General features: G+C 52.5%; 2 protein-coding genes and 1 non-coding gene across 3 annotated transcripts; 1 reads left to right on the top strand and 2 right to left on the bottom strand.

Moving 5' to 3' along the window:
- Positions 1–12,781: 12,781 nt before the first annotated feature.
- Positions 12,782–15,773, top strand: Abhd11 (abhydrolase domain containing 11). The gene is made up of 6 exons (XM_070035534.1): positions 12,782–12,976; positions 13,117–13,252; positions 14,533–14,706; positions 14,916–15,086; positions 15,197–15,378; positions 15,516–15,773. Exons 1-6 carry the CDS (start codon positions 12,858–12,860, stop codon positions 15,646–15,648), a joined length of 915 nt encoding a protein of 304 aa, XP_069891635.1. The 5' UTR covers positions 12,782–12,857; the 3' UTR covers positions 15,649–15,773.
- LOC138836796 (uncharacterized) lies at positions 15,716–21,085 on the bottom strand. Its single transcript, XM_070035429.1, has 5 exons — positions 20,904–21,085; positions 16,731–16,926; positions 16,301–16,398; positions 16,017–16,137; positions 15,716–15,937 (listed from the first exon to the last, which is right to left on the bottom strand). Exons 1-5 carry the CDS (start codon positions 21,083–21,085, stop codon positions 15,791–15,793), a joined length of 744 nt encoding a protein of 247 aa, XP_069891530.1. The 3' UTR covers positions 15,716–15,790.
- On the bottom strand, positions 17,502–17,582 carry Trnaa-ugc (transfer RNA alanine (anticodon UGC)). Its single transcript has one exon. It is a non-coding gene; the product is annotated as a tRNA-Ala (tRNA).
- Positions 21,086–25,529: the final 4,444 nt, after the last annotated feature.

Genomic DNA, 25,529 nt, shown 5'->3' with positions numbered 1-25,529 from the left:
GGGCTGGTTTTGAACCGTGATCTTCAGATATCAGTCTCCTGAGTAGCTAGGATTACAGGCATGAGCCACTGGTGCCCAGTTCTTGAAAACATTAAAAAATTATTGTTATAAAGGTGATGTACAGGGCTGGGAAGGTGGCTCAGTGGTAGAGCGCTTGCCTTGCATGCATGAGGCCCTGGGTTCAATTCCTCAGAACCACATAAGCAAAAAGAAAAAAGCTGGAAGTGGCGCTGTAGCTCAAGTGATAGAGCACTAGCCTTGAGCTGAAGAGCTGAGGGACAGCGCCCAGGCCCAGAGTTCAGGCCCCATGACTGGACCCAAAACAACAACAACAACAACAAAAAGGTGATGTACAGAGAGGTAGCAACTACATGTATACATTTCTTTTTTGACAATGTATCCCTTCCCTCAGTCTGTTTTTCCCTCCCATCCTCACCCACAAGTTGTGTAGTTCATTTTCAACACAGTATCTAGTGAGTGCCACTGCCACATTTGTCCACTGTTTGTCCCTTCATGTCTGTGCCCCTTTACCCTCCTAAAGACAGATAAATGACGGGGGGGGGGGGGAGGATTGGGTGGGGGGGAAGCTGGGAAGGGATGGGAAGGGTAAACAAAGGAGGAGGTTACAATGCTTGATAAGAAATGTACTCATTATCTTGTCCATGTCATTGTAACCCCTCTGTACAGTATTTTCATAATAAAAAATATTTTATCAATTTTTTTTGTTTTCTTTTTTTTTTTTTGTGGTACTGGGGATCGAACCCAGGATGTCGCACTTGCTAGGCAAGTGCTTTGCCACTGAGCTACATCCCAGCCCCAATAAAAAATATTTTTAAAAAAAGACAAAAAAAGACAGATAAATGAACAAACAAGAGAAAAAGAAAACAACAATAATAACAAAGAAAAAAAAAACCTTGTTTCCATACTCTGAGTTCATTTCAATGAATACTATTTTATATGATCAGATGCAAATAGGCATTACACTTTTGTGTTCCTCCCCTAAGAGTGTCCTCCTTTGGTCTTACTATGTGTGAATGCCTAGAGTCCAGTACAATGTATTACGTCAGATGTATTGTAGGTCTAGCTTCTGCACATGACAGAAAAAGTGCCATTTGTCTCTTTGAGACCCCTCAGGGCTGGCCTCAAACGAACCTCCTACTCCACCTCCCAAATAGCTAAGACTACAGCCTTGAGCTACCACACCCACCTTGGATTTTTCTTGTTTGCCTTTTTCTTCTCTGAAACAGGATCTTGATTGAAGCCCAGGCTAGACTGAGCTCTTCATCCCCCTGCCTCAGGCTCTCAGGTGCTGGGATTATAGGTGTATACTACTATGCTGGGCTTTGAACCTCTGAATCCTCTCTGAATTCTGGGGCCTAAGTGGAGACAGCACAGAGATCACCAGCTGAAGGTCTCAAGAGAGAGGCCTCAGGAAGTCTTCGGAAAAGAAAAGGAGGTGGGGGGGATGGGAGGGCAGGGATGGTAATTAGAAACAAAGGCAGAGGCAACAATGCTGGATAAGAAATGTACTCATTACCTTGCTCATGTAATTGTAACCCCTCTGTACAGTATTTTCACAATAAAAAAACTTATTAATAATAAAAAAGAAAAAAGAAAAGGACATCTGGTGTCAAGGGACACATCCTGAGCAGAAAGGCAGGTGACTTGAGCTAGGTCCAGCCAGGCTTTTTTTTTTTTAACCTGGGTAGTGCTCCCCCCCATTTCTGAGCCTCAGTTTCCCTGACATTTTGACAAAGAGGAAGCAGACCAGATGGTCCATGACACCCCAACTTGTCTTTTCTACTCCCACCTTTATTCTTACCACAACCTTTACAGGAAAACCAGCTGAAAGCAAAATGAGCAGGTAAAGAGAGTCCTCCACCCTCAGTTTCCACATCCATGAAAGGGGTTTAACAATAGCATAAGTAACTCATGCCAGTAATCCCATCTATTAGGAGGCTGAGATTTCAGGCTCTAGATTCGAAGCCAGCCCTAGCAGACAAATCCATAAGACTCTTATCTCCTAATAACCAGCAAAAAGCCAGAAGAGCTCTGACTTGAGTGATAGAACACCAGCCGTGAGGAAAAAAGCCAAGCAAGAGTGCAAGGCTCTAAGTTCAAACCCCAGTACTGGCACACAAATCAGATTGCCCAGATAACAGCACTGAGTATTGCTAAGGATCCGCTCAGCCCTCCTCCTGGGCCTGCTCTCCTGGATGAACCCTAGTCTCCTGACTTCCACCAGAGGCTCAGGCCCCACAGTGAAGGCCAGTGCCCCCAGCCTCTCTGTGTACAGCCCCCAAGCCCACTGAGAAGGCTATGGAATGAGGGCAGTTGGTGGCTTGCTTGCTCCTGGCACCAGGCTGGGTACGTGTTTAATTAATTCACATTCCTACCATTCATTTTTTAATATACATAGCTAGCCAGGAAGGAACCTGGGAACACAAAAGAAGATGGCTGGATTAGGAGAAAGTCCTCAAGTTTCTCCCAAAATCACAGCCCTGGAGCTCTCTGCCAGGTGCCTGCACCTCTCTCCCCGCCTCCTGCCTGTGCCCCAGGCCACCCAGGCCTTGCTACACCTGTTTGAGATCTTCCTTGCTCTGTCAAACAAACACAGAGTTTATTGTGGCTGCCTCAAGGCCTGGAAGAACAGACAGGGCCTTCCTTGCTCCAGCCCTGCCAGATTCCAGGAGAGGTCACCAGTGCCAGGTCAAGGTGGCCAGGCCCAGCTGGTACCTGGAGCTCTGTCTGTCACTTTATGATCTCTGCAAGGCTGGCATTAGAAGCTGAGAGCTGGGGAATCACAGTTCAAAGCCAACCCAGAGCGGGACAAATTTGTGAGGCTTTTATTTCCATTTAACCAGCAAAGTACTGGATTAGAGGCATGGCTCAAGTGGTAGTGTAAGCATTATGCCCACCTTTGGTCCTCAGCTCCACCCATACCTAAACTCCTGAGCCCTGGAGTTCCTGCATACAGCTGGCCCCTCCCTCTCTCCACCAGACACACCTGAGCTCCCACCTACCTTACTTCCTTCCCCCAGACTGTCCTGCTAGCTAGACAGTGAAGAGTGCTATGTGCTCCCTCTCCAGTGGAAATATGGCTCCTCTAATAAACCTTGTAATAATCTTTCTCCTCTGCCTGTTTGCCTCTGCATGGTCCCCTGGAATGGATGTGAAGGATCCTTTCAGGTAGAATGCCAGCCATGATCAAGAAAGCTGAGCAAGCTCAAGGAGAAGCTGAGTTTAAGCCCTGGAACTGGCAATAAAATAATATTAATATTAATAATATAGTATTAGCCAGGCACTGGCGGCTCACCTCTGTAATTCTGGTTATTCAGGAGGCTAAGATCTGAGGATCGGAGTTTGAAGCCATCCTGAACAGGAAAGTCTGTGATACTCTTTATCACCAATTAGCCACCAAAAGTCAGAAGTAGAGCGCCAGCCTTAAGTTAAAAAAAACAAAACTCAGGGACAGCATCTAGGCCCTGAGTCCAAGCTCCAAGACCCACCCAACCCCTTCACACACAAAATAATAGAATTACAAAATGCTGCAGCAATGTTTCTGAGCATACCAAGAGTTACAAGGCAAACTGTAGAAAACACACACACACACACACACACAGTTGCCACAGCCCTACTCACTCACAATGCCAAGAAACAAAACCAAAGGTTCAGCAATGGATGAATGCACAAACTAAATGTGTTGCAAACACATAATGCACTATTTCTCAGTCAGCAAGAAGAAGTAAACTCCATCACCTGCTCAAACCTCCAGTGATCCTTGGTGACCCACAGCCCACAATTACTTTATATAAAGGTATTTTGTCAGATAAATAAAAACAGAAAGTAGGAGTGCTGGGAGAGGGAGAGGGAGGAGGAGGAGCTTTTGGTTAAGTGTAGAGTTTCACATTAGTGAAAGGAAGTTCTGGAGATCTCTTACACAATACTGAGAACATATTTAATACTACTGTAGGCAGGCGCTGTACCTCTTGAGCCAACACTGACCCTTCTGGTGTTGGCTATTTTCAAGACAGGGTCTTGCTTTATGCACTGGTCAGACTGGACTGTGATCCTCCTATTGGTGCCTTCCTGAATTACTGGGATGTCAAACTCACACCACCATGCCCAGACACTGGCTGAGATGGGAGTCTTCTGAACTTTTTATGACTGGACTGGCCTTGAACCACAAAATCCTGATCTCTGTCTCCTGAGTAGCTAGGCTCACAGACTTGAACCACATTGTGCACAGCTCTGAATTGTGCATTTTAAAAATGGTTAAGAGGGGCTGAGAAGGTGGCTCAGTGGTAGAGCGCTTGCATGCCTGAGGCCCTGGGTTCGATTCCTCAGCACCACATAAACAAAAAGAAAAAAAGCTGGAAGTGGTGCTGTGGCTCAAGTGGTAGAGTGCTAGCTTTGAGCTGAAGAGCTGAGGGACAGCACCCAGGCCCAGAGTTCAAGCCCCACGACCGGACCCAAAAATAAATAAATAAATAAAAATAAAAATGGTTAAGATCCAGGTGGGAAGGTGGCTCAGTGGTAGAGTGCTTGCCTTGCATGCATGAAGCCCTGGGTTTGATTTCTCAGTAACACATAAACAGAAAAAGCTGGAAGTGGTGCTGTGGCTCAAGTGGCAGAGTGCTAGCCTTGAACAAAAGACACTCAGGGACAGCGCTCAGGTCCTGAGTTCAAGTCCCAGGACCAGCAATAATAATAATAATAATAATAATAAAGAATGGTTAAGATGGTAAAGGTTATGCAATATATTCTTTGAAATAATACCAAGAATAAAAAGAATGATAGAACGCCTGCCTAGCAAGTGCAAAGTCCTGAGTTCAAACTCCAGTTATGCTGAAAAATTAATACAGAAGTAAAAAGTTCAAAGATAAACAAGAAACAGGAATAAAATATTTGCCTTATCTGTTATAGAAAGTTTCCTTGCCTTAAAGAGTTGCTGCAAATCAATAGTGAAAGTTTAATAATCCAATGGAACAACATGAGGAAAGATAAACAATTACACAAAGAACTACTTGTGCTAAATATACATCAAAAAGACGGCTAACTATCCTATTAAAAGATATATTTTTTTTATGTACTCGTCTTAGGGCTTGAACTCAGGGCCTGGGTATTGTCCTTGGGCTTTTTTGCTCACAACTGGTGCTCTACCACTTGAACCACAGCTCCACTTCAGGCTAGCTTTTTGGTGATTGTGATGCGTCTCAGGGACTTTCCTGCAGGGGCTGATTTTGAACCTGGATCTTCGATCTCAGCCTGCTGAGCAGCTAGGATTACAGGCAGGAGCCATTAGCTTTTTTTTTTTTTCTTTTTTGGTGACACTAGGGAGGGAGCCCAGGCTGTCCTGGAACTCAGGCCCTTCCTGCCTCCCCTGGACCACGAGCGAAATGCAGATTACCTCTGTCAGGGCTGCCCATTCCTGTCTTCTCCAAACCTTGTTCTTTGGTTTTGTTTCTAGACTAATGTCATCATCTTTCCCTGGTTCCAGTTGCCATCGGTTATCTGCTTCCCGCTGTCCCCACCGGGCTTCCTGGGAGGGCCAGATAAGGAGCTCCTGAGAGTCCCCAGTACAGCCTAACTCTCTGACCTTTGGGTCTTGCTTCCCTTCCCCCCCCCCCTTTTCTAGATCTCTTCTCTCTCTTTTGTCTCACTCACCCCCCTCGTCTGTCTCTCCTCTCTCTCTCTCTCTCTTGTCTCTTTCCCTCCCCTCCCCCTCTGTTTCTCTGGTACTGGGGAAGACCCCCTCCCCCTCCTCAAACTTGCCATGTAAACTCTCTACCACGTGGCCCACACCCCTGGCTGCAACTGGATTCCTCCACAGACCCCTGACTGCCACCATCTCACTAGGGTACTGGAAATTCTCTTCTGGGGTCTCCCCTATCTTTTTTTTTTTTTTTTTTTGTCGGTGGTGGGGCTTGAACTCTGGGCCTGGGCGCTGTCCCTCAGCTCTTCAGCTCAAGGCGAGCGCTCTACCACTTGAGCTACAGCGCTGCTTCCGGTTTTCTGGTGGTTTATTGGAGATAGGAGTCTCACGGTCTCTCCTGCCCGGGCTGGCTTTGAACCGCGATCCTCAGATCTCAGCCTCCTGAGTAGCTAGGATTATAGGCGTGAGCCACCAGCGCCCGGCTTCCCCTATTTTTTTTTTTTTTTTTTTTTATGGGTTGTAGGGCTTGAGCTCAGAGCCTGGGCGCTGTCCCTGAGCTTCTTTGCTCAAGACTGGCACTCTACCACTTGAGTCACAGCTCCACTTCCGACTTTTTAGTAGTGAATTGGAGATAAGAGTCTCACAGACTTTTCTACCCTACTTGGCTTCGAACCTCAACCTTGATGCTCAGATCTAAGCCCCCTGAGCAGCAATGGGTGGGGTGGGGTAATGCCTTTCACTCTTTCTAGTCATTGGAACCCTTCTTTCCTAGTGGGGCGGAGCCTCAGGTCTCCTCAGAGGGTTTCAAGAACCAGAGCTTTCTCATGGCTCAGCTTAAAGATTCACATTCCCGCTCCTCCCCTTTCCCTCCCACCCACAGATCACTGGGTAAGGCCTTTGCCCTTACCCAGCCTCCACTCCCAGGACTCAGGATGGGCCTCTGGCATGTCCCCTCCAATGGTCACCCTTGTCTGTAGCACTTACTCTTTTTTTTTTTGGTCGGTTGTGGGGCTTGAACTCTGGGCTTGGGCGCTGTCCCTGTGCTTTTCAGCTCAAGGCGAGCGCTCTACCGCTTGAGCCACAGTTCCACATTTTGGATGGAGTTAATTCTCTAATGTGATTATGCAGGTAAGAATTTTTGTGAGGTAAATGTTCATGTGAATCCCACACAGTATTTGTTTCTTAAAACAATTTTATTTTATTTTAATTAATTTTTTTTGGGGGGGTCCGGTTGTGGGCCTGAACTCTGGGCCTGGGCACTGTCCCTCAGCTCTTCAGGTCAAGGCTAGTGCTCTACCACTTGAGACACAGCGCCACTTCTGGCTTTTTTTTTCTGCTTATGTGGTGCTGAGGAATCGAACCCAGGGCCTCATGCATGCAAGGCAAGCACTCTACCACTGAGCCACCTTCCCAGCCCTCTTAAAATAATTTTAAACTCTACTCATAGTTCTTCTTCTAGTAACTTCAATATCCTCTCTTTTTTTTTTTCGATCATGGGGCTTGAACTCTGGGCTTGGGCGCTGTCCTTGCGCTTTTCGGCTCAAGGCGAGTTCTTTACTGCTTGAGCCACAGTGCCACTTCCAGTTTTCTAGTGGTTTATTGGAGATAAAGAGTCTCACGGACTTTCCTGCCCAGGCTGGCTTTGAACCTCAATGCTCAGATCTCAGCCTCCTCTAGGATTGCAGGCGTGAGCCTCCAGAGCCCGGCCACTTACTCTCTTTAATGTCAAGTACTAGCTGGGCGCCAATGGCTCATATCTATCATTGTAGCTATTCCGGAAGCTGAGATCTGAGGATTGTGGTTCAAACCCAGCCTGGGCAGCAAAGTCTATGAGACTCTTATCTCCAATTAACCACCAGAGCGCTAGCCTTGAGGAGAAAAAGAAAAGAAAAGAAAAAAAAAAGCCAGGGGCTGGGAAGGTGGCTCAGTGGTAGAGCGCTTGCCTTGCATGCATGAGCCCTGGGTTCCATTCCTCAGCACCACATAAGCAAAAAGAAAAAAGCCAAAGTGGTGCTGTGGCTCAAGCGGTAGAGCACTAACCTTGAGCTGAAGAGCTGAGGGACAGCGCCCAGGCCCAGAGTTCAGGCCCCACTATGGAACCCCCCCCCCCAAAAAAAGCCAAGAGACAGCATCCAGGCACTGAGTTCAAGCTCCTGGACTGGTGGAAAAACAAAAAGAAAAAGTTTCTGCCTCCTCACCACCCCCACCTGCCTGCCCTCTGGGACCCACTGCATCCTTTCCCCAGCGCCTCCTTTTCCCACTTCTCTCTCCTCCAATCCCAAGGTCTCTGTCTTGTCTCCTCTCTTCCTCCGAGGCACTTTCTGTTGGTCATCTCGTGCTGTACGGTCATGGACAATTAACTGACCTCTCTGATCTCTAAAGGGGATCAGAAATCATAATGTGTCTCTGGGGAGGTCATTATTCCATCACAGAAACACCAGGAACAATGCTTAGCACCTGACAAGCTCCATCAATCTTCACTCTGGCGCCACCATGGCGCCTTGCACGTTTGCCCAAGCGGAACTCTAGTGGTCAGGCCCCACGGGGGACCCACTCTTTACTTCTCCCCTCTGCCTAGTCTTCAACTCTCTAGTCTCTGACTCTCAAATATGCTCCAAATCCACCTGCTGGCCTCGGCTCACCTCCTCTTTCCAGTTCCAAGTCAGCATTCACACTGGGTGCCCATGGCTCACGCCTGTAACCCTAGCTACCTGGGAAGATGACATCTGCAGGATTGCAGTTTGAGGTACAGTTTAAGCAGAAAAGTCTACAAGACTTTGCTCAAGAGGCAGAGCACCACCTGAGCAAATTCAAAGCATCCAATCTCAATGGAATATGGCCATAATCTCCTATGTTTTTCTTCCTCTCTTCAGCTTCCCCATATCTGTTCTTTGGATAGTCAATAGCTCTTTAAAAATGTAAGTAATAGGGCTGGGAAGGTGGCTCAGTGGTAGAGCGCTTGCCTTGCATGCATGAGGCCCTGGGTTTGATTCCTCAGCACCACATAAGCAAAAAGAAAAAAGCTGGAAGTGGCACTGTGGCTCAAGTGGTAGAGGGCTAGCCTTGAGCTGAAGAGCTGAGGGACAGCGCCCAGGCCCAGAGTTCAGGCCCCACGACCGGACCAAAAAAAAGTAAGTAATAAATCAGGTTGCTAATGGCTCAAGCCTGTAAGCCTTCTAGCTACTTAGGATCTGACAATCTTGGTTCAAAACTGGCCGGGGCAGACATATCCCAGATACTTTTATCTCTAATTAAGCAGAAAAAAAAAAAGCCAGAAGTAGGGCTATGGCTCAAATGATGGCGCACCAGCCTTGAACAAAAAAGTCTAAGCCCTGAATTCAAGCCCCAGGATCACCACACACCAAAATAATAATAACAGTGAAGCTGCCTGTGGCTCACGCCTGTAATCCTAGCTGATCAAGAGGCTGAGATCTGAGGATGGCGGTTCAAAGCCAGCCCAGGCAGGAAAGGCCTTGAAACTCTTTATCTCCAATAAACCACCAGAAAACCGGAAGTGGTGCTGTGGCTCAATTGGTAGAGCCCTCGCTTGAGCTGAAGAGCTGAGAAACAGCGCCCAAGCCCACAGTTCAAGCCCATGACAGACCAAAAAAAAAAAAAAAACAAGTGCTGGGATCATGGCTGGGGCGAATGTGCAAGGTTCTGGGTTCAGATCCCTAGCCTTCCTGAACGTATATATTGCTTGAAAACCTTCACTGGCACTCAATTCTCTTAAGATAAATGGCAGTGTCTTACCAACTTTCTCCCTGCTTCTCCTAACCCAGCCCTGCTCTTCCTCATTCATATGGGCTTCCTGCTCGGCTGCCCTCCGGCCTTCCTTTGTACCTCTGGGCCTTTGCACCTGCTTTGTCTGGAGCAATTTCTCCCGCTGTACCTCTGCCCACCTACTTCTTATCCTTCCATACTTTGTGGGACACCCCCCCCCCCGCAGCCCGCTGGAGGAATCTGCCGGTGAGGCCCGGGTCGGGGAGCGGTGCCTGATCCACAGAAGAAAGGCAAGAGAAACCGAGGTTGACAGAGCCCTTGTAGCGGAGCTAAGGGCTCAAGGGAACGTACGGGCCCCGGCTCCAGGTGGGAGCGGCGGGGGGCCGTGTGCGGGCCCCGGGTCCCGGAGTCGGGCCGGGCGGGGCCTGCAGGCCAGGCCGTGGGGTCCCCGGGAGCCCGCCCAGGCCGCGGCCCGGCCCCACCGGCGGGCAGGAATTCGCCCCGTGACCTCTCCGGGCGCACTCCGGTCGCCATGGCGACCGCGCGCACAGCGGCCGATTGTCCCCCGCGCGGCGGGGAGGGTGAAACCCGGGCCACGTGACCGATACCGGGCCAGGTGCGGGCGCGGACGCCGCCGCCCCTGCGCCTTAACCCGTTCGAGGCTGCCCGGGGCCGGGGTCCCAGCCGCTGGGGGCCACGCCCCCGAGGCCCTCGGTCCCCACCCAGGTCATGGATGAATCCCAGCACTGTGCTCCGAGTCCACGGGCGTGGGCTTTACGAAGGACCTCACGCGGGCTTCTGGCTGGGGGCGGGGCCTGTGTCGGGGGGGCGGGACTACAAAAACCAGGCCCCACTCCCAAGGCGCTGGGAATGCCGGGAGCCTGGAAGGGCCCCACCCGCAGTCGTGACTGACAGGCCCGCGCGGGAGGCTCCGCCCAGGGCCTCCGGAAGCCCAGGCCCCACCCCGCCCTCACCTGCTCTGAAATGTTCTCCTGGTAACCTCAAGCCAACTGGTTTTTCTGCTTGCTGGGCCCAACCCTGAGCTGTTAGCTCTGTGACCAGGATGGGCCTCTTCCCTCTCCTCCCCCTCTCCAGGGGTCTCAGGTTCCTGACAGATGGCCGTAGGTCATGGCCCTGGCTAACCTGCCGAGCCACCCTTCCTCCCGAGGCCTAGAAAAACCTACTCTTCCTCCAAGGCCCCGCGGTCCCGGCCCTGGGTTCAGGTGTCCCCACCATCCCCTGTCATTGAAGGATTGCACCAGCTGGATTTAGACTCCCCAGTGAGCTCGGTTAGAACAAGGCACCAGTTGGGTCCCCTTAGGCTCAGAGTTGTGAGGCCTTGGAGTGGAAAAGCAGAGGACTGCTTCAGATCTGACCCCAAGGAGGTGGCAGAGGGGCCCTTGTCCTCTGCTGGGGTAGTGTGGGGCTGTAGCTGAGCCCCAGCTTAAGGTTTGACCAGGCACTCTCAGGTGCCCTTGAGCCCCCAGCCTCCCTCATGCTGGGCAGGATCCACTACCAAGCCACATTCCCAGACCAACAACCCTTGCATCTCTTGTTGATTGTTCAGTAAAATCACTAATACAGTTTGCATCAGATAACCAAAACCTAACTCCAGTCCTCCAGGAGGCTGGAACTAGGTGAAGGCCTAGGGAACTGCTGAGTAGACCCTCAAATGTTTTGAGGAGGGGCTGGGAAGGTGACTCAGTGGTAGAGCGCTTGCCTTGCATGCCTGAGGCCCTGGGTTCAATTCCTCAGCACCACATAAGCAAAAAGAAAAAATGGCTGTGGCGCTGTGGTTCAAGTGGTAGAGCACTGGCCTTGAGCTGAAGAGCTGAGGGACAGTGCCCAGCCCCAGAGTTCAAGCCCCACGACTGGACCCCCCCAAAAAATGTTTTGAGGATGTAAAGTACATTTCCACTCAGGAAATCTGGGAAGGATGAAGTGGCAGTTATCTCTAACCTCAAGAGATGTTTAGGGCACACTGGGAGTGGTGGTGCACACCTGTAAGACCAGCACCCAGGAGGCAAAGGCTTGTTAGATCCTGTCTTAAGTAACAACAAAGTGCTGGGCACAGGTGGCTCATGCTGTCATCCTAACTACTCAGCCCCAGAGCTGAAGATCAGGGCTGGAAGCTAGCCTGGTGGGAAACTCTGTGAGACTGTTTCCAATAAACTACCAAAAAGCTGGAAGTGGAGCTGTGCCTCAAATGGTGGAGTGCCAGCATTTAGAGAAAAAGCAAGGGGCAGCACCCAGACCTTGAGTTCAAGCCCCAGAATTGGCATAATCACACACACACACAAGAAGATACACAGGACCCAACATCTAGATAGACAGCTGAAAGGCAAACACCAGGGGAGAACCGCAATTAATATCTAAGAAATAGAGTGCCTGCTAGGGGACCACGGGAAGAACCCCTCTGGGAGAAGCCCCACTTAGGGACAGGAAGACCCAGGGGCTTTCGAGCAGAAAAGTACCAGAAGAAAGTGGTAGGAAGAATAGACTGGGGGAAACTTGACTGCATCTCGCCCCCCCAAAGCGAGGTGACTTCCGTGCTGCCAGGGCTGACCTGGGGCTTAAGGCAGGGCAGGGCAAAGGCGCTGATGCAGGCCGTGTGTGTGTCGCGGATTGAACATCCAGGTTTTTTTTGTTTTGTTTTGTTTTTTGGATCCAGTCGTGGGGCCTGAACTCTGGGCCTAGGTGCTGTCCCTCAGCTCTTCAGCTCAAGGCTAGTGCTCTACCACTTGAGCCACAGCGCCACTTCCGGCTTTTTCCTTATGTGGTACTGGGGAATCGAACCCACGGCCTCATGCATGCAAGGCAAGCGCTCTACCACTGACCCACCTTCCCAGCCCACATCCAGGTTTTTTGGAAGTTTGAGATACAGTCTCACGGACCTTCCAGCCCTGGTGCTCAGATAGATGCCTCCCGAGAAGCTGGGATTACAGGCGGGAGCCGCGGCAGCCGGGCCACGCCCTGCCCGGGTCCCGCCATCCCACGCACGCGGAGACCGAGGCTCTCCCTGGCCAAGGCAACTGCCCTCGACCTTCCGGCCGTGCCTCGCAGGCGAGAAAGCGGCCCCACCCTCCCCCGCCCGGCTCGGCGAGGGAAGCCATCCTCCAGAAGCCGCCTGCGCCGCCGCGGCCCCTCCCAGAACGGACGACACCTGCGTCCGGCGGACCAGATTCTGACCCCAGGCTCGGAAATCCCGCGAGGGGCGAGACTGGGAACGCGTCTTTCCGCCCGGGGCGTGGCCAGGAGGCAGGCTTTGGAGGCGAGGAGTTGCACGGTAATACGCGGTGACGTAACTGCCTGGGGGCGTGGCCACGGGAGGAGCCAGATTCGGTTTAGCGATTACGTGACTGAGAGCGCAGGCTCTTGTGGGACGTGAAGGGGCGTGGACATGCTTGTTTGTGGGCGTGGCTCCAGGGAGAGCACTGCAGGACGTCCGCCGCGTGGGACGTGCTGTCTGAGGATCGGCATGCTCCGCCGCGCCGGCGCCTGGAGGGTCCTTCGTGGGGCGTTCGGCTCTCAGGTCCCCAGCGTCTCCAGAGCTCTGATCGCGCACAGCAGCGGCGGCCGCGGGGACGCTGAGCCGAGGTCAGTCGAGGGCGCGGAGACCGCAGTTCTGCGCCGCTCCTCCCCCGCTCCACGCGCGAGTCCCCGCCCCGCCCTGGCCGCGCCCCCCGGGCCGCCCCTTCCCCGCCGCCGACCCTCTCCCTGTCTCCCCCGCCCGCCAGGCCGCTGCCGCTGTCCTACAAACTTCTTGATGGGGAGGCGACCCTCCCGGCCGTCGTCTTCCTGCACGGGCTCTTTGGCAGCAAGACCAACTTCTCCTCGATCGCTAAGGCGGTGGCCGGGCAGACGGGCCGCCGGGTGAGCTTCGGATGGCCGGCCGGCCGGGCGGGGCCTGGGAGGGGCCTACATTTGATCTCGCTTCTGGGCTGCTGCTGGCCTACCCACGCGGGTTTTAGCCAAAAGTGACACAGAAATCAAAGAAGCTGCCGGGCTCCGGTGGCTCACGCCTATACTCGTAGCTACTCAGGAGGCTGAGATCTGAGGATCGTGCTTCGAAACCAGCCCGGGTGGAAAGTCCATGAGACTCTTATTTCCAGTTAACCACCAGAAAACCAGAAGTGGTGCCGTGGCTCAAGTGGTAGAGCGCTTGCCTTGAGCTGAAGAGCTCAGGGACAACGCCTAGGCCCAGAGTTCAAGCCCCACGACCGACAAAAAAAAATCGAAGCCATTCCAAGGATGGAGAGAACCCACGCGGAGCTGGCTCTGCTTGGACCGACGTTCATGTCCCCTCTTGTGTGCTAGTGTGCGGGTACTGGGGCTTGAACTCAGGGTCTGAGCGCTGTCTCTTAGCTTCTTTCAGTTTAGGCTGGTGCTCAACCACTTCTGGCTTTTTGCTGGTTAATTGGGGACAAGAGTCTCACCGACTTTGCTGTCCCAGGTAGGCTTTGAACCTTGATCCTCAGATCTCAGCCTCCTGAGTAGCTAGGATTATAGACGTGAGCCACGAGGGGGGGGGCACTCAGCTGTTTAGTCCATTCATATTAGACCTCTCCACTGCTTCTCCACAATGAGCTAGCCTCCACTCACACCCCCTCACTATAAAGGGTCTGCTCCTGCTTGCTCACTCGGGATGACAGGGAGCTCACCACTCCTGTGGCAGCAACCCATTGACCTTATCCTACTGTTGGAAATTCTGGGCGTGGCTTTCTTGGCTGCCATCTAACCAGCCCAGATATAGTCAGTCTTTTTTTTTTTTTTTTTTTTTGGTTGGTTGGTTGTGGGGCTTGAACTCTGGGCTTGGGCGCTGTCCCTCCGCTCTTCAGCTCAAGCCGAGCGCTCTACCACTTGTCACAGTGCCATTTCCAGCTTTTTCTATTTATGTGGTACTGAGGAATCGAACCCAGGGCCTCATGCATGCAAGGCAAGCGCTCTACCACTGAGCCACCTTCCCAGCTCCTGTAGTCAGTCTTTTGTGGAAGAGTGGCCTGCTTTATGTGGGGCTCCTTGATGTGGCCCCCACACCTTCCTCAGCACCTGTCCCCAGCTTTGTCTCTCCAGTCTTCATGGCTCAGGCAGGATTCTCTCCCGGGTACTTTTGACTAATGCTTAGAGTAGCACTACCCCTTCTCACTTCCTAGGTGCTGACTGTAGATGCTCGGAACCATGGTGACAGCCCCCACAGCCCCGATGTCAGCTATGAGGCCATGAGCCAGGACCTGCAGGACCTGCTGCCCCAGCTGGGCCTGGTCCCCAGCATCCTCATTGGCCACAGCATGGGAGGAAAGACTGCCATGCTGATGGCACTACAGAGGGTGAGCCTGCCCTCTGTGGGACTTCGCCAGCCAGTGTAGATATGAGGTGCCCAGCAGGAGCACTGGGACTCATGGAATACTTCCATAGCCAAATCCAGGTTCTGGAGACCTAAGGGCTTGCAGCATGACTCAGGGGGTAAGAGCCAGCGTCTTTCTAAGAAACACACTGTACCTGCCCTGAGCCACCCCAGCCCTCTTCTCCCCCACAGCCAGACCTTGTAGAACGTCTGATAGCTGTGGACATCAGCCCTGCACCCACTACATCCGTCTCCGATTTCAAAGCCTACATGACAGCCATGAAGACCATCTCCATCCCACAGAAGGTGCCCCGCTCCCACGCCCGCAAACTGGCGGATGAGCAGCTCAGGCCCATAGTACAGGTGACATGCCCCAGCCCCCCATGCTTCCTGGGAGCAGTGTTGGGAAGAGAGGCAGCCCCTCCACACCCAGGGCTCACAGCGAACGCTCCATAACTGCCAGGCCCCCACAGGACACGGCAGTCCGGCAGTTCCTGCTCACCAACCTGGTGGAGGTGGACGGGCACTTCTCATGGAGGGTGAACCTAGATGCCCTGGCCCAGCACTTGGACCAGATCATGGCCTTCCCTCCACAACAGCAGTCCTACCCTGGCCCAGCCCTCTTCCTCCTTGGTGGGAACTCCCAGTTTGTGCAGTAAGCCAGCCCTGGTGTGGGAGGGAGGCGTTCACTCAGTCTCCTACCTGAGGATTGGGCCTGAAGCACTCCGTGGCTTCCCTCCCCACCTGGCCTCTGTTTGTCTCCTCTTCCTGTGGCCCCTCTGTGGTGGACAGGCCCAGCCATCACCCTGAGATTCGGCGGCTCTTCCCCCGGGCCCAGATGCAGATGGTGCCTGATGCGGGCCACTGGGTTCACGCCGACCGCCCGCAGGACTTCATGGCTGCCGTCCGGAGCTTCTTGGCCTAAGATGGAGACCCCAGGCTTCACATCCACGTGGCTGGGCCCGTATGACTCAGGCAAGGCACTGAGCATGTATAAGGGTGCAGAGGCAGGGGAATGCCAGCTTTAATGAATAAAGATAGTGCTCCCCATGTCTGGCCCTCATTTCTCACCACCAGTGCCTCCGCCAACCAGAGGGGAACAGGGCCCCGGGGCTCCTGGCCATGCTGGCAGCGCGGGGGTCCCCGAGGGCTCGCCCGAACTCTCCATGCAGCTGACTCTGGACCCGCTGTCTCACTAGTTGCCGCATATCCTCCTGGGGGCAGAGAGCAGGTTCAGGGCCATCCCCAGCCATCTTCCATGCCCCCCAGGCCCGGCGGGCATCCTCACCCTACCTCCCAGGCCTCCACCTCCTGCCTCAGTCGCAGTTTCTCTGCCAGGACCTCCAGCAGCTGGGCCTCCACCTCCCTTAGTCTGGCTTTGCATGTGTCCAGCTCAGCCTCCACTGCCTGCTTCCTGCAGGGGACAGGAGCAGCAGCCTGAGGCTCAGAGCCCTGGCCACCGCCCTGGCCTTAGTTGACAAAGTGGATAGTTGGGTGGCTTCTCTTCAGCAGGACAGGACCTGCAGTGGAGCCCCAGCCTCCCCACCCAGCCCTCCCTATCCCAGCCTCCTCCTCACTTGGCAATGGCTTCATCCCGCTCCCGGAGGGCCTGGTCCAAGGAGGGCCCTATCTGGATGTCCCCCAGCACGACCGCAGCTTGGGATTCCAGGCCCTGCTGGAGTGTGGCATGGGAGGGGTTTTGTTGGTCGGGGCTTGCTGGGAGAGATAACCCAGCCCAGTGGGGGGGGGGGGACCCTGCCCCCTGCCACCTGGGCTAGGACGGTAGGGGAAGAGGCTGAGGCCTTCCATGTCTTCCAGTGCCAGTCCTGGAGGCCTTGGGAATGCTGAAGGCAGCAGGGTGACTCAGCCATACTGAAAGATACTGGACTGGCCAAGGCCTAACCTAAAGACCAGCAGTGTGGGCGGGGCCTCTGATTCCCCAAAAGAGGGAGGGGTCCTCATGCAGCCCTCCGGGAAGGACAAGGTTAGTGGGTTTTGAACACTTACCCTGCAGGCCCTGGACAGAGACAGAGACGGAAGCCTGGTGACAACTCTGGCCAGTGGGGTGGGGCAAGTGAAGGACGAGGCCCTTTGCCCCGTTCCAGGTGGGGCACGCCTGGGCAGGCTCCACCCTGTGATGGCCAGCTGGGGACTAGGAGCAAGCTGCCCTTCCCTGCCTGTCCCTGCCCCGGCTTGCTGACTTCTGCCATAGGGGGCACTCCACACGTCACTTGTGATGCCAGGGGATGGCCAGGATGAGGCCAGGCAGATCCAGTGCTGAGACAGTCACAGCCCCCAGCCTGAAGGGCTGGCTTTGTAAACCACGCATGTGTCATTCACACATAAAACGAACCTCAGTATCCAGAGTGGGAAAAAACTTTTTTCCTGACAGATTTCTCCTGACATAATTTTTTTTTTCCTTTTTCTTTTTCTGTTTTTGGTCATGGGGCTTGAACTCAGCTTGGGCATTGTCCCTCACCTCTTCAGTGCAAGGTGAGCGCTCTACCACTTGAGCCACAGTGCCACTTCCAGTTTTTCTGGTGGGTTTTGGAGATAAGAGTCTCACAGCCTTTCCTGCCCAGGCTGGCTTTGAACCATGATCCTGAGTAGCTAGGATTACAGGTGTGAACCACAGGTGCCTGGATTTCCTTTTTTTTTGGGGGGGGGGTCCGGTCATGGGGCCTGAACTCTGGGCCTGGGCACTGTCCCTCAGCTCTTCAGCTCAAGGCTAGCGCTCTGCCACTTGAGCCACAGCGCCACTTCCGGCTTTTTTCATTTTGCTTATGTGGTGCTGGAGAATCGAACCCAGGGCCTCCTGCATGCAAGGCAAGCGCTCTACCACTGAGCCATCTTCCCAGCCCTGGATTTCTTTTTTTAGCCAGTTACTTGAGCTTGAATTTGGAGCATGGGCATTATCCCTGGCATTCTGTCTTTTGAGTTGCAGTTCTACTTCAAGCTTTTTTGGTGATTAATTTTAGTTAAGACTCTCATGGACTTTCCTGCCCAGGCTGGTTTCAAACTGAAAACCTCAGATCTCAACCTGAGTAGGACTTCAGATGTGAGCCATTGGTACCTATCTCCTTTCTTTAAAAAAAAAAAAAAAAAAAAATATATATGTGTGTGTGTGTGTGTGTGTGTGTGTGTGTGTGTGTGTGTGTGTGTGTGTGTGTGTGTGTGTGTGTGTGTGTGTGTGTGTGTGTGTGTGTGTGTGTGTGTTCTGCACAGGGACACCTCCCTAGCTCTTGGCTAAGTTTCTGCCCAGGATCTGCTACCTAGGTAACTGGCAGACCTGGAAGCAGGCACCTTCCCTTCCTGCTAGGTCACATCCTGGGCCACTTCTGGTCACATTCCTCCCATCTGACCTGAGGAGGGTCCCAGACCCTGAGGTAACATCTGGATCCAGTGTTGCCACACCTTTTCCCCACCTGGCCACACCTCTTCCTGTTCCTGGCCTAGATAAGTTCTGGCCAAGGGGTGGGTCCCCTTTCCTTTTCAGCCATGTCTCTCCACCATGCACGGCTGGGGCAACAATTTGGTAAATAAACGTATGCCTGAATAGCATGTGTTCTCTTCATTGGCTAATGAAACCTACCTATTTAATACACCTTACATAATACTTACATATATATATATATACACACATATATTGTGCATAATGCAAACATACACACTATTTTTGTAGAAAGGAGTTGCCATTCAACAAAGTTTATGAATACAGTGCATCTTGATGTTCCCCCTTTCATCATCATTATTCCTCATCCTTTCCCAACCCTTCCTTTCCTCCTGGTCCCTTTAAAGACAATGTTTCATTATGTAGCCCAGGCAGGCTTAAAAGTTTGCCCTCTTCGGCTTCCTGTGTGTAGCCTTTCCATGTGAATTTAAGCCACATCCATAGGAATATGTATCCCTTAAGATTTAAGTATTGGAGGAGGGAGAGATGTAGACAATGAGGCTTTTTTTTTTTTTTTTTGGCATCATGTTCACTTAGGTTGTAGTGGTACATGCCTGTAATCTCAGTACTCAGGAGGCTGAGGCAGGAAGATCTCAAATTGAAGGGCAGTCTGGCCTACATCCTGAAATGTGATCTCAAAATACTTTTAAAGGCTTCCTTCACTCCCAGTGTTAGTTTTTGTTTTTGTTTTCCTTTTGCCAGTATTGGCGTTTGAAAGCACAAGTACCTTGTGCTTTCTCTTGGTTTGCTTGCTTATTGTTGGTGTCCCACCACTTGAGTCATGGCTCAAACCATGCTTTTAAAGAGTCTCACAGACTTTCCTGCCTGGGCTGGCTTAGTACAGTGATAGTAAGCACTCAGTTCATTTAGGTTTTTTTTTTTTTCGTCGTGGGGTCTGAACTGTGGGCCTGGGCGCTGTCCCTCAGCTCTTCAATTCAAGGCTAGTGCTCTGTCACGTGAGCCACTTCACCACTACTGGCTTTTTCTGCTTATGTGGTGCTGAGGAATTGAACCCAGGGCCTCATGTGTGCAAGGAAAGCACTCTACCACTTAGCCACCTTCCCAGCCCAGTTCATTTACTTATAATAGGTGGACATATGGTTTTCTGTTTTACTCACTGGGTTTTAATGCATTCCTATTGCTTATTTTGGTAATCAGAATGCATCAGATTTGGCCAGTGGGTGTCCCTGGCCAGCTTCTTGGTCTGGCACCTCCCATCATTTTTTGGGTGCTTGGCTTTCTCTCTAGCTTAATAAGATATCCCAGGCTGGTCTTGTTTTGCTCTGACCTAGTGTGGAGCTAGCCATTTCTTCAAGGACATCCAGTTCTTTTTGGCAGGAAGTACGCTGCAGTCAGCCCTCTGCACTTGGGAATCCCAGTATGGGTTCTCCTTAACTTAGTTGTGTCCTAAGTCCTTCATGACTGACTTGTCATCCCACCCATGTGCCATTCTTTCTCTGAGGCCAGACTGCCAGTGGGCTGTCAGATGTTCCCAGGAATTTTAGACTTTTTGCACATTCTACAGTTACTTAGCATTTGCCACATTCTAGGCATGCATGCAGGGTCCTGACAAAATAGATGAGGTACTCTGGCCTCAAACAGTTTTACATTCTATTAGGAAAAAGACTAGAGAAATAAGGAGCCAGGTGTGGCAGTACCTGCCTGTAATCCCAGTTCTCAGGAGATTGGGGCAAGAGAACTGGAAGTTTGAGGTCAGATCGAACTATATATATATATATATATATATATATATATATATATAGAGAGAGAGAGAGAGAGAGAGAGAGAGAGAGAGAGAGAGAGAGAGAGAGAGAGAGAGAGAGGGGGAGAAGAAGAAGAAGAAGAAGAAGAAGAAGAAGAAGAAGAAGAAGAAGAAGAAGAAGAAGAAGAAGAAGAAGAAGAAGACGAAGAAGAAGAAGACGAAGAAGAAGAAGTCTGTTGCTTGTGGCTCATACCTGTAAGCCTAGTTACTCAGGAGCCTGAAATCTAGGGGACTGCAATTCCAGGCCAGCCAAAGCAGAGAAGTCCATGAGACTGCATCTCCAATGTAAGCAGCAAAGCCAGGCTGGAGGAGTGACTCAAATGATAGAGCACGAACCATGAGCAAGAGCCCCTGAGTATAAAACTCAGTACTGAGCCCTCCCCCCCCCCCAAAAAAAGTTTTCTGGTAAAAGTAAGGATGGGGGGGGGGAGGGCACTAGGGAGGACCCAAGGCCATGGCAGAGATGCTGGGGTAGAAATTCAGGTGAAAGATTTGATTAAAACCTCAGCCACCAGTCTGGAAAAAACATTGTTTCAACGTAACATTGTCCTTTAATGAATGTGATTTTAAATATTTAAAATTTCAATATTTTCACTACCGTAAGTGGAGAGTCAATTCCTCATCTCTGAGGGGAGAGTGCTGTCCATTGGACAGGGCTAGTCCTAGTGATCACAATAGCCAGGAATCAGTGGTCACCTGTAATCCCAGCTCCGCAAGAGACAGGCAGAGGGATCCACGAGACTCTTAGCTCCAATTAACCAGCAAAATGCCAGAAGTGAGCCGTGGCTCCAGTGGTACAGCGACAGCCTTGAGCGAAAAAAGCCACGCAAGAGCCCAGAACGGGGGGTTCAAGCCCCAGCACAAGCAGAAAGGCCCAGCTGGGCCCGGCAGGGCTGGGCCTGGCCTGCGTCCCGCTCCTCCGTTCACCGGAGCTAATTAAAAGCCTCCCCCCAGAGGCCTGGGTCACCTGCGGTTGTGCACAGCCCAGCCACCCGCAGGGCAGGGCCAGAGTTCGCGCGAGAAGAGGAAGAGGGACTTCAGCGCCGGAAGCGCGCGCATGCGCACACCTCCCGGAGCCCGGGTCCGCCGCCCCATCCCACAGCGCGGACCCCGCACACCCTCCTCTTCCCCCTGCTCTAACACCCTCATAGCCCCTGCAGGTCCCACACCGTCTAGTCCCGTTCCCGCCAGCGGGAGCACTTGGAGCGGGAGGTGATGTCATCCTAGCCTCCGCGCAGGTGCGGGGCGGTACCGGCCGCGGCCGGCAGGTGGCAGCAGCGCTTAGTGCCTGGGACCCGCGGAGCCGCCCAGTTGCTCAGTGCAGAGCCTTGGAGGCCCACTGCACCTGCTGGGCCCCAAGCCCCGCCGGAAGTCGTGTCCGGAGAGGTGAGGCAGGGCCTGGCAGAGAAGGACAGGGAAAGCCAGGTTGAAATGCTGCCCTGAACAAGTAGGAGAAACCAGTGCTTTTAACAAGCAGCCACCAGACTTCAAAGAGCGATTATCCATCAGCTGTCTATATCAAAGAATGGATGGGTATGCCTGTAATCCCTGCACTTGCGAAGCTGAGGCAAGAGGACCGCAAGTTTGAGACCAGCCTAGATTACATAATGAGAGCCTGCGTCCAAAAATAAAAAAAAAAAGACTAAATTAAAAAAGCAAAAAGAATAGGGGTGAAGCCAGGCATTGGTGGCTTAAACCTGTAATCTAGCTACTCAGTTGTGGGTCAGCTTGGGCAGACAGGTGTATGAAACTCCATCTCCAAAGTAACCAGCAAAAAGCTGAGCTGGAGGCAAAGCTCTTGGGGTAGAGCATCAGCTTAGCAATTTCCACTCCCACCAAACTACTCCCAAGTTCCCAGCTGGCACCCCACAGAAACTGCACACACCATCTGGGGGCTCCCCTGGGTGTTGATGAAAGGACCTCAGATGCTACTCAGTCCAGGCTGACTCCCCACCTGCTCCCCACAACCTGATTTTACTGAAGGACACCCAAACAGAAGCAAAGGGTTCAGTCCTATCTTATTTACATGGCTAATGCCAGAACCCTGCTCTAGCTCACAATGCTGGTGTACTTTAAGCTGGGTATTGTAGTACATGCCTGTAATCTCAGCACTAGGAGGCAGAAGCAGGAGGATCAAGAGTTCAAGGCCAGCTGAGAATGTGGCCTAGTGGTAGAGTGCTTGCCTAGCATGCAGGAAGCCCTGGGTTCGATTTCTCAGTACCACATACACAGAAAAGACCAGAAGTGGCACCGTGGCTAAAGTGGTAAAGTGCTAGCCTCAAGCAAAAGAAGCCCAGGGACAGTGCCCAGTCCCTGAGTTCAAGCCCCAGGATTGGCAAAAAGAATAAAAGTTCAAGGTCAACTTAGGCTACATTGTGAGGCCCTGTCTCAAAACACAAAATGCAAACAAAAAGGCTACTGGCAGAACTCAAGTAGTGGAGCTCCTGCCAAGCAAGAAGGAGGCCCTGGGTCCTAGGATTGAAAAAAAAAAAAAACAGAAAGGAGGAAGTAGAGAATAAATTGGTATATTTTTGTTTGGTTTATTTTATTTTATTTTTGTGTTGGTCCTAGGGCTTGGATTCAGGGTCTGGGCACTTTGTCTGAGCTTTTCTGCTCAAGGCTGGTGCTCTGCCACTGTAACCACAGCTTCACTTTTGATTATTTGGTGGTTCGAGTCTCATGGACTTTCTTGCCCAGATTGGCTTCAAACCATGATCTCAGCCTCATGAGTAGCTAGGATTGGATTATAGTTGTGATCCATAGCGCCGGCTACAATTAACAAATTCTTTTCATAATGGAAATAAGCCCCAGACACAAAGCCTTTCCCCCTCTCCAGCTCTGCCTTTGTTCCTGTGCTCACAGGTCCCTCCTGGACACCAGAGCAGATTTTCAGCTGCCCTGTCACCCTGAGGCTGCCTACTGGGAACTCTCTCTGTTTCTGTGCCTCCAGCCTGGACCTCCCCCCAGAATTCTAGGCTCCTAGGGGCCTACGTGCCTCCCCTTGGGCTGTCAATTTTTCTTTTTTTCTTTGTTCATTGTGGAGCTTGAACTCTGGACCTGGGCGCTGTCCCTGAGCTCTTCAGCTCAAGGTGAAAGTGAGCCACAGCACCACTTCTGGTTTTCTGGTGGTTCACTGGAGATAAGAGTCCCACAGACTTTCCTGCCCAATCTGGCTTGGAATTACAATCCTCAGATCTCAGCCTCCTGAATAGCTAGGATTTCAGGCATGATCCACCGGTGTCCGGCTTCAATGTTTGATTAAATGGCAGGCCTTGTTGAGAACCACCTGACAAGTCTGAAACCTCTATTCCTGCTGCACTGAGCCCACAGCTGCTCCACCTCCCACCTCCCCCACTTCTAGTCAGAAGCCTCGTCCAACCTGATGCCCTTCACACCAGTAGTCCCAAATACTCAGGAGGCTGAGCCTTGAGGATCATGGTTCAAAGCCAGTCTGGGAAGGAAAGTCTGTGAGACTCTCATCTCCCATTAACTGCCAAAAAAGGCTGGAAGTAGAGCTGTGGCTCAAGTGGTAAAGCATTTGCTTCTTTTTCTTTTTGTTTTTGTTGGTTATAGGGCTTGAACTCAGGGCCTGGTTTGTCCCTGAGCACTTTTTCCTCAAACTTGCATCCTCTCTGTCTCCTACTATATGGGGTTCCCCGGAATACAGAATGGGCCCCATGCCTGCTTTGCCAAGCCATGTGTGTCCTGGCCACAGGCTTCCCCTGAACACAGGAAATTCCCCTTGACCCCAGGAAAGTCCCCCTCCCTATGGCACCCTCTCATGTGCCAAGTGAGTGGCAGCTGGTGGACAGCTGGGAGGGTGTGGCTGCCTGGTTGCTAAGCCAGACACATCCCAGTGTCTCGAGCCAGATTCTTCATGGAAGGCTGGACCAGCATCCCCAGCCTGCCTGCCAGCCAGCTAACCTAAGCTGGAAGTCTGGGACATGTGCCAGGCCCAGACATGCTGGCCAGCAGGAGGCTGGACTGGATCCAGAGCAATGCTGGAGGGGTTGGGGGGGTGGGGCCAGGAAGGTGGCTCAGTGGTAGAGTGCTTGCCTAGCATGTGTGAAGTCCTGGGTTCGAGTCCTCAGTTTCACATACACAGAAAAACCAGAAGTGGTGCTGTGGCTTAAGGGATAGAGTGCTAGCCTTGAGCAAAAGAAGCTCAGGGACAGTGCCCAGGCCCTGAGTTCAAGCCCCAGGACCAGCCAAAAAAGGAAGGAAGGAAGGAGAGAGAGAGAGAGAGAGAGAGAGAGAGAGAGAGAGAGAGAGAGAGAGAGAGAGAGAGAGAGAGAGAGAGAGAGAACGCTAGGAAGAGGGAGGGTGGGGGGATGTGGGGGTGGCCATGCTTGCACCTAGATGTTGGCAGGGAGCCTGAGAGGGTCATCACCCCATTACCCCCCCCCCCCCCGTGGGTCTTTGCATTGAGCCATGAAGGAGCCAGAGCCCAGATTGAGCTCAATCTGACCTAAAGATGGTTGGGGAGGGCCACAGAGAGAGAGGTGCAACCTGTATCCTCACTTCCTGCAAACTGCTGGGCCTCATGAGCAGAAAAGAGGTAGCCCCAGCCTCCCACCCTGGAAAAGAGGGGACCAGAGCCTGCATCCTGATGAGAGGGTGGGAGAAGAGGGAAGGGCAAGGAGGAACTCTCTGAATGAGTGCAGGTGGAGAGGGGTGGGGCATGTGTACGTGCAAGTGCACCAGTCCTGGGGCTTTTACTCAGGGCTCAGGGCCTGGGCACTGTCTTTGAGCTCTCTACCACTTTGAGCCACAGCTCCACTTCCAGCTTTTTGATGGTTCATTGCAGATAAAAGTCTCATGGATTTCCTGCATGGGCTGGCTTCAAACCCAGATCCTCAGATCTCACCACTGAGTAGCTGGTACTACAGGTGTGAAGGCTTGGATGGGGAAATTTTGTTTTTATTTTGCCTGTCCTGGGGCTTGAACTAGGACTAGATGCTGTCCCTGAGCTCTTTTGCTCAAGCCTCTTTGGGCCACAGCACCACTTCCGGTTTTCTGGGGGTTAATTGGAGATAAGAAGCCTCATTGATTTTCCTGCCCAGCTGGCTTCGAACTGCGATTCTCGGATCTCAGCCTCCTGGGTAGCTTGGATGAGACATGAGCCACTGCACCCAGCTTGGATGAGATTTTGGGGATTTTGACCTGGGAGTAGGGTTCCCTCCTCCAGCAATTCCAGGGGATGAGGACCCAGGCCCAGACCAGGATTCTGAGGGAAGGATGCTGTGGTCGGACAGGGGAGGGGCAGACCCCCGGCTGGGTCCACACTGGGAGACTCTATGCAGGCACGGTGGAGGGCGTCTCCCACCAGGGCTCCAACCCCGCCAGGAGATTTAGCAGTTTAGTATGGAGTGCAGGGCGAGCAGGCGAGGCTTACCGAGGCGAGGCGTGGTCTTACAGGCGTGGGTAGGGCCAGGGCACGTGGGGGTATGGCCTTGGGTCACGGGCGTGGTCTGGAGGGACAGTGGGCGAGTCTTGTTGCATAGAGGCGGGGAGGGATTGAAGGCGTAGTCTTTGCGGGGGCCTGGGTGGGGCCTAGCGCGGCCTGGGTGGGGCTTTGGGCGTGGCCTTATGG

Source organism: Dipodomys merriami, unplaced genomic scaffold (genome assembly GCF_024711535.1).
Source record: "Dipodomys merriami isolate MVZ:Mamm:240054 unplaced genomic scaffold, mDipMer1.0.p SCAF_26, whole genome shotgun sequence".
NCBI classification, from domain to species: Eukaryota; Metazoa; Chordata; class Mammalia; order Rodentia; family Heteromyidae; genus Dipodomys; species Dipodomys merriami.
The sequence above is the reverse complement of the archived record's forward strand: the minus strand, read 5'-3'. Positions and strand labels throughout refer to the sequence as shown.

Bases quoted from the DNA above. Each gene is read 5' to 3' on its own strand.
- Abhd11 (XM_070035534.1), top strand. From the start codon at position 12,858: ATGCTCCGCCGCGCCGGCGCCTGGAGGGTCCTTCGTGGGGCGTTCGGC. The intron at 13,253-14,532 runs GTGAGCTTCGGA...CTCACTTCCTAG, and splicing joins CCGGGCAGACGGGCCGCCGG to GTGCTGACTGTAGATGCTCG. The intron at 15,087-15,196 runs GTGACATGCCCC...AGGCCCCCACAG, and splicing joins AGCTCAGGCCCATAGTACAG to GACACGGCAGTCCGGCAGTT.
- LOC138836796 (XM_070035429.1), bottom strand. From the start codon at position 21,085: ATGAGGGTGTTAGAGCAGGGGGAAGAGGAGGGTGTGCGGGGTCCGCGC. The intron at 16,138-16,300 runs GTGAGGAGGAGG...TGTCCCCTGCAG, and splicing joins CGGGATGAAGCCATTGCCAA to GAAGCAGGCAGTGGAGGCTG. The intron at 15,938-16,016 runs GTAGGGTGAGGA...CTCTGCCCCCAG, and splicing joins AGGAGGTGGAGGCCTGGGAG to GAGGATATGCGGCAACTAGT.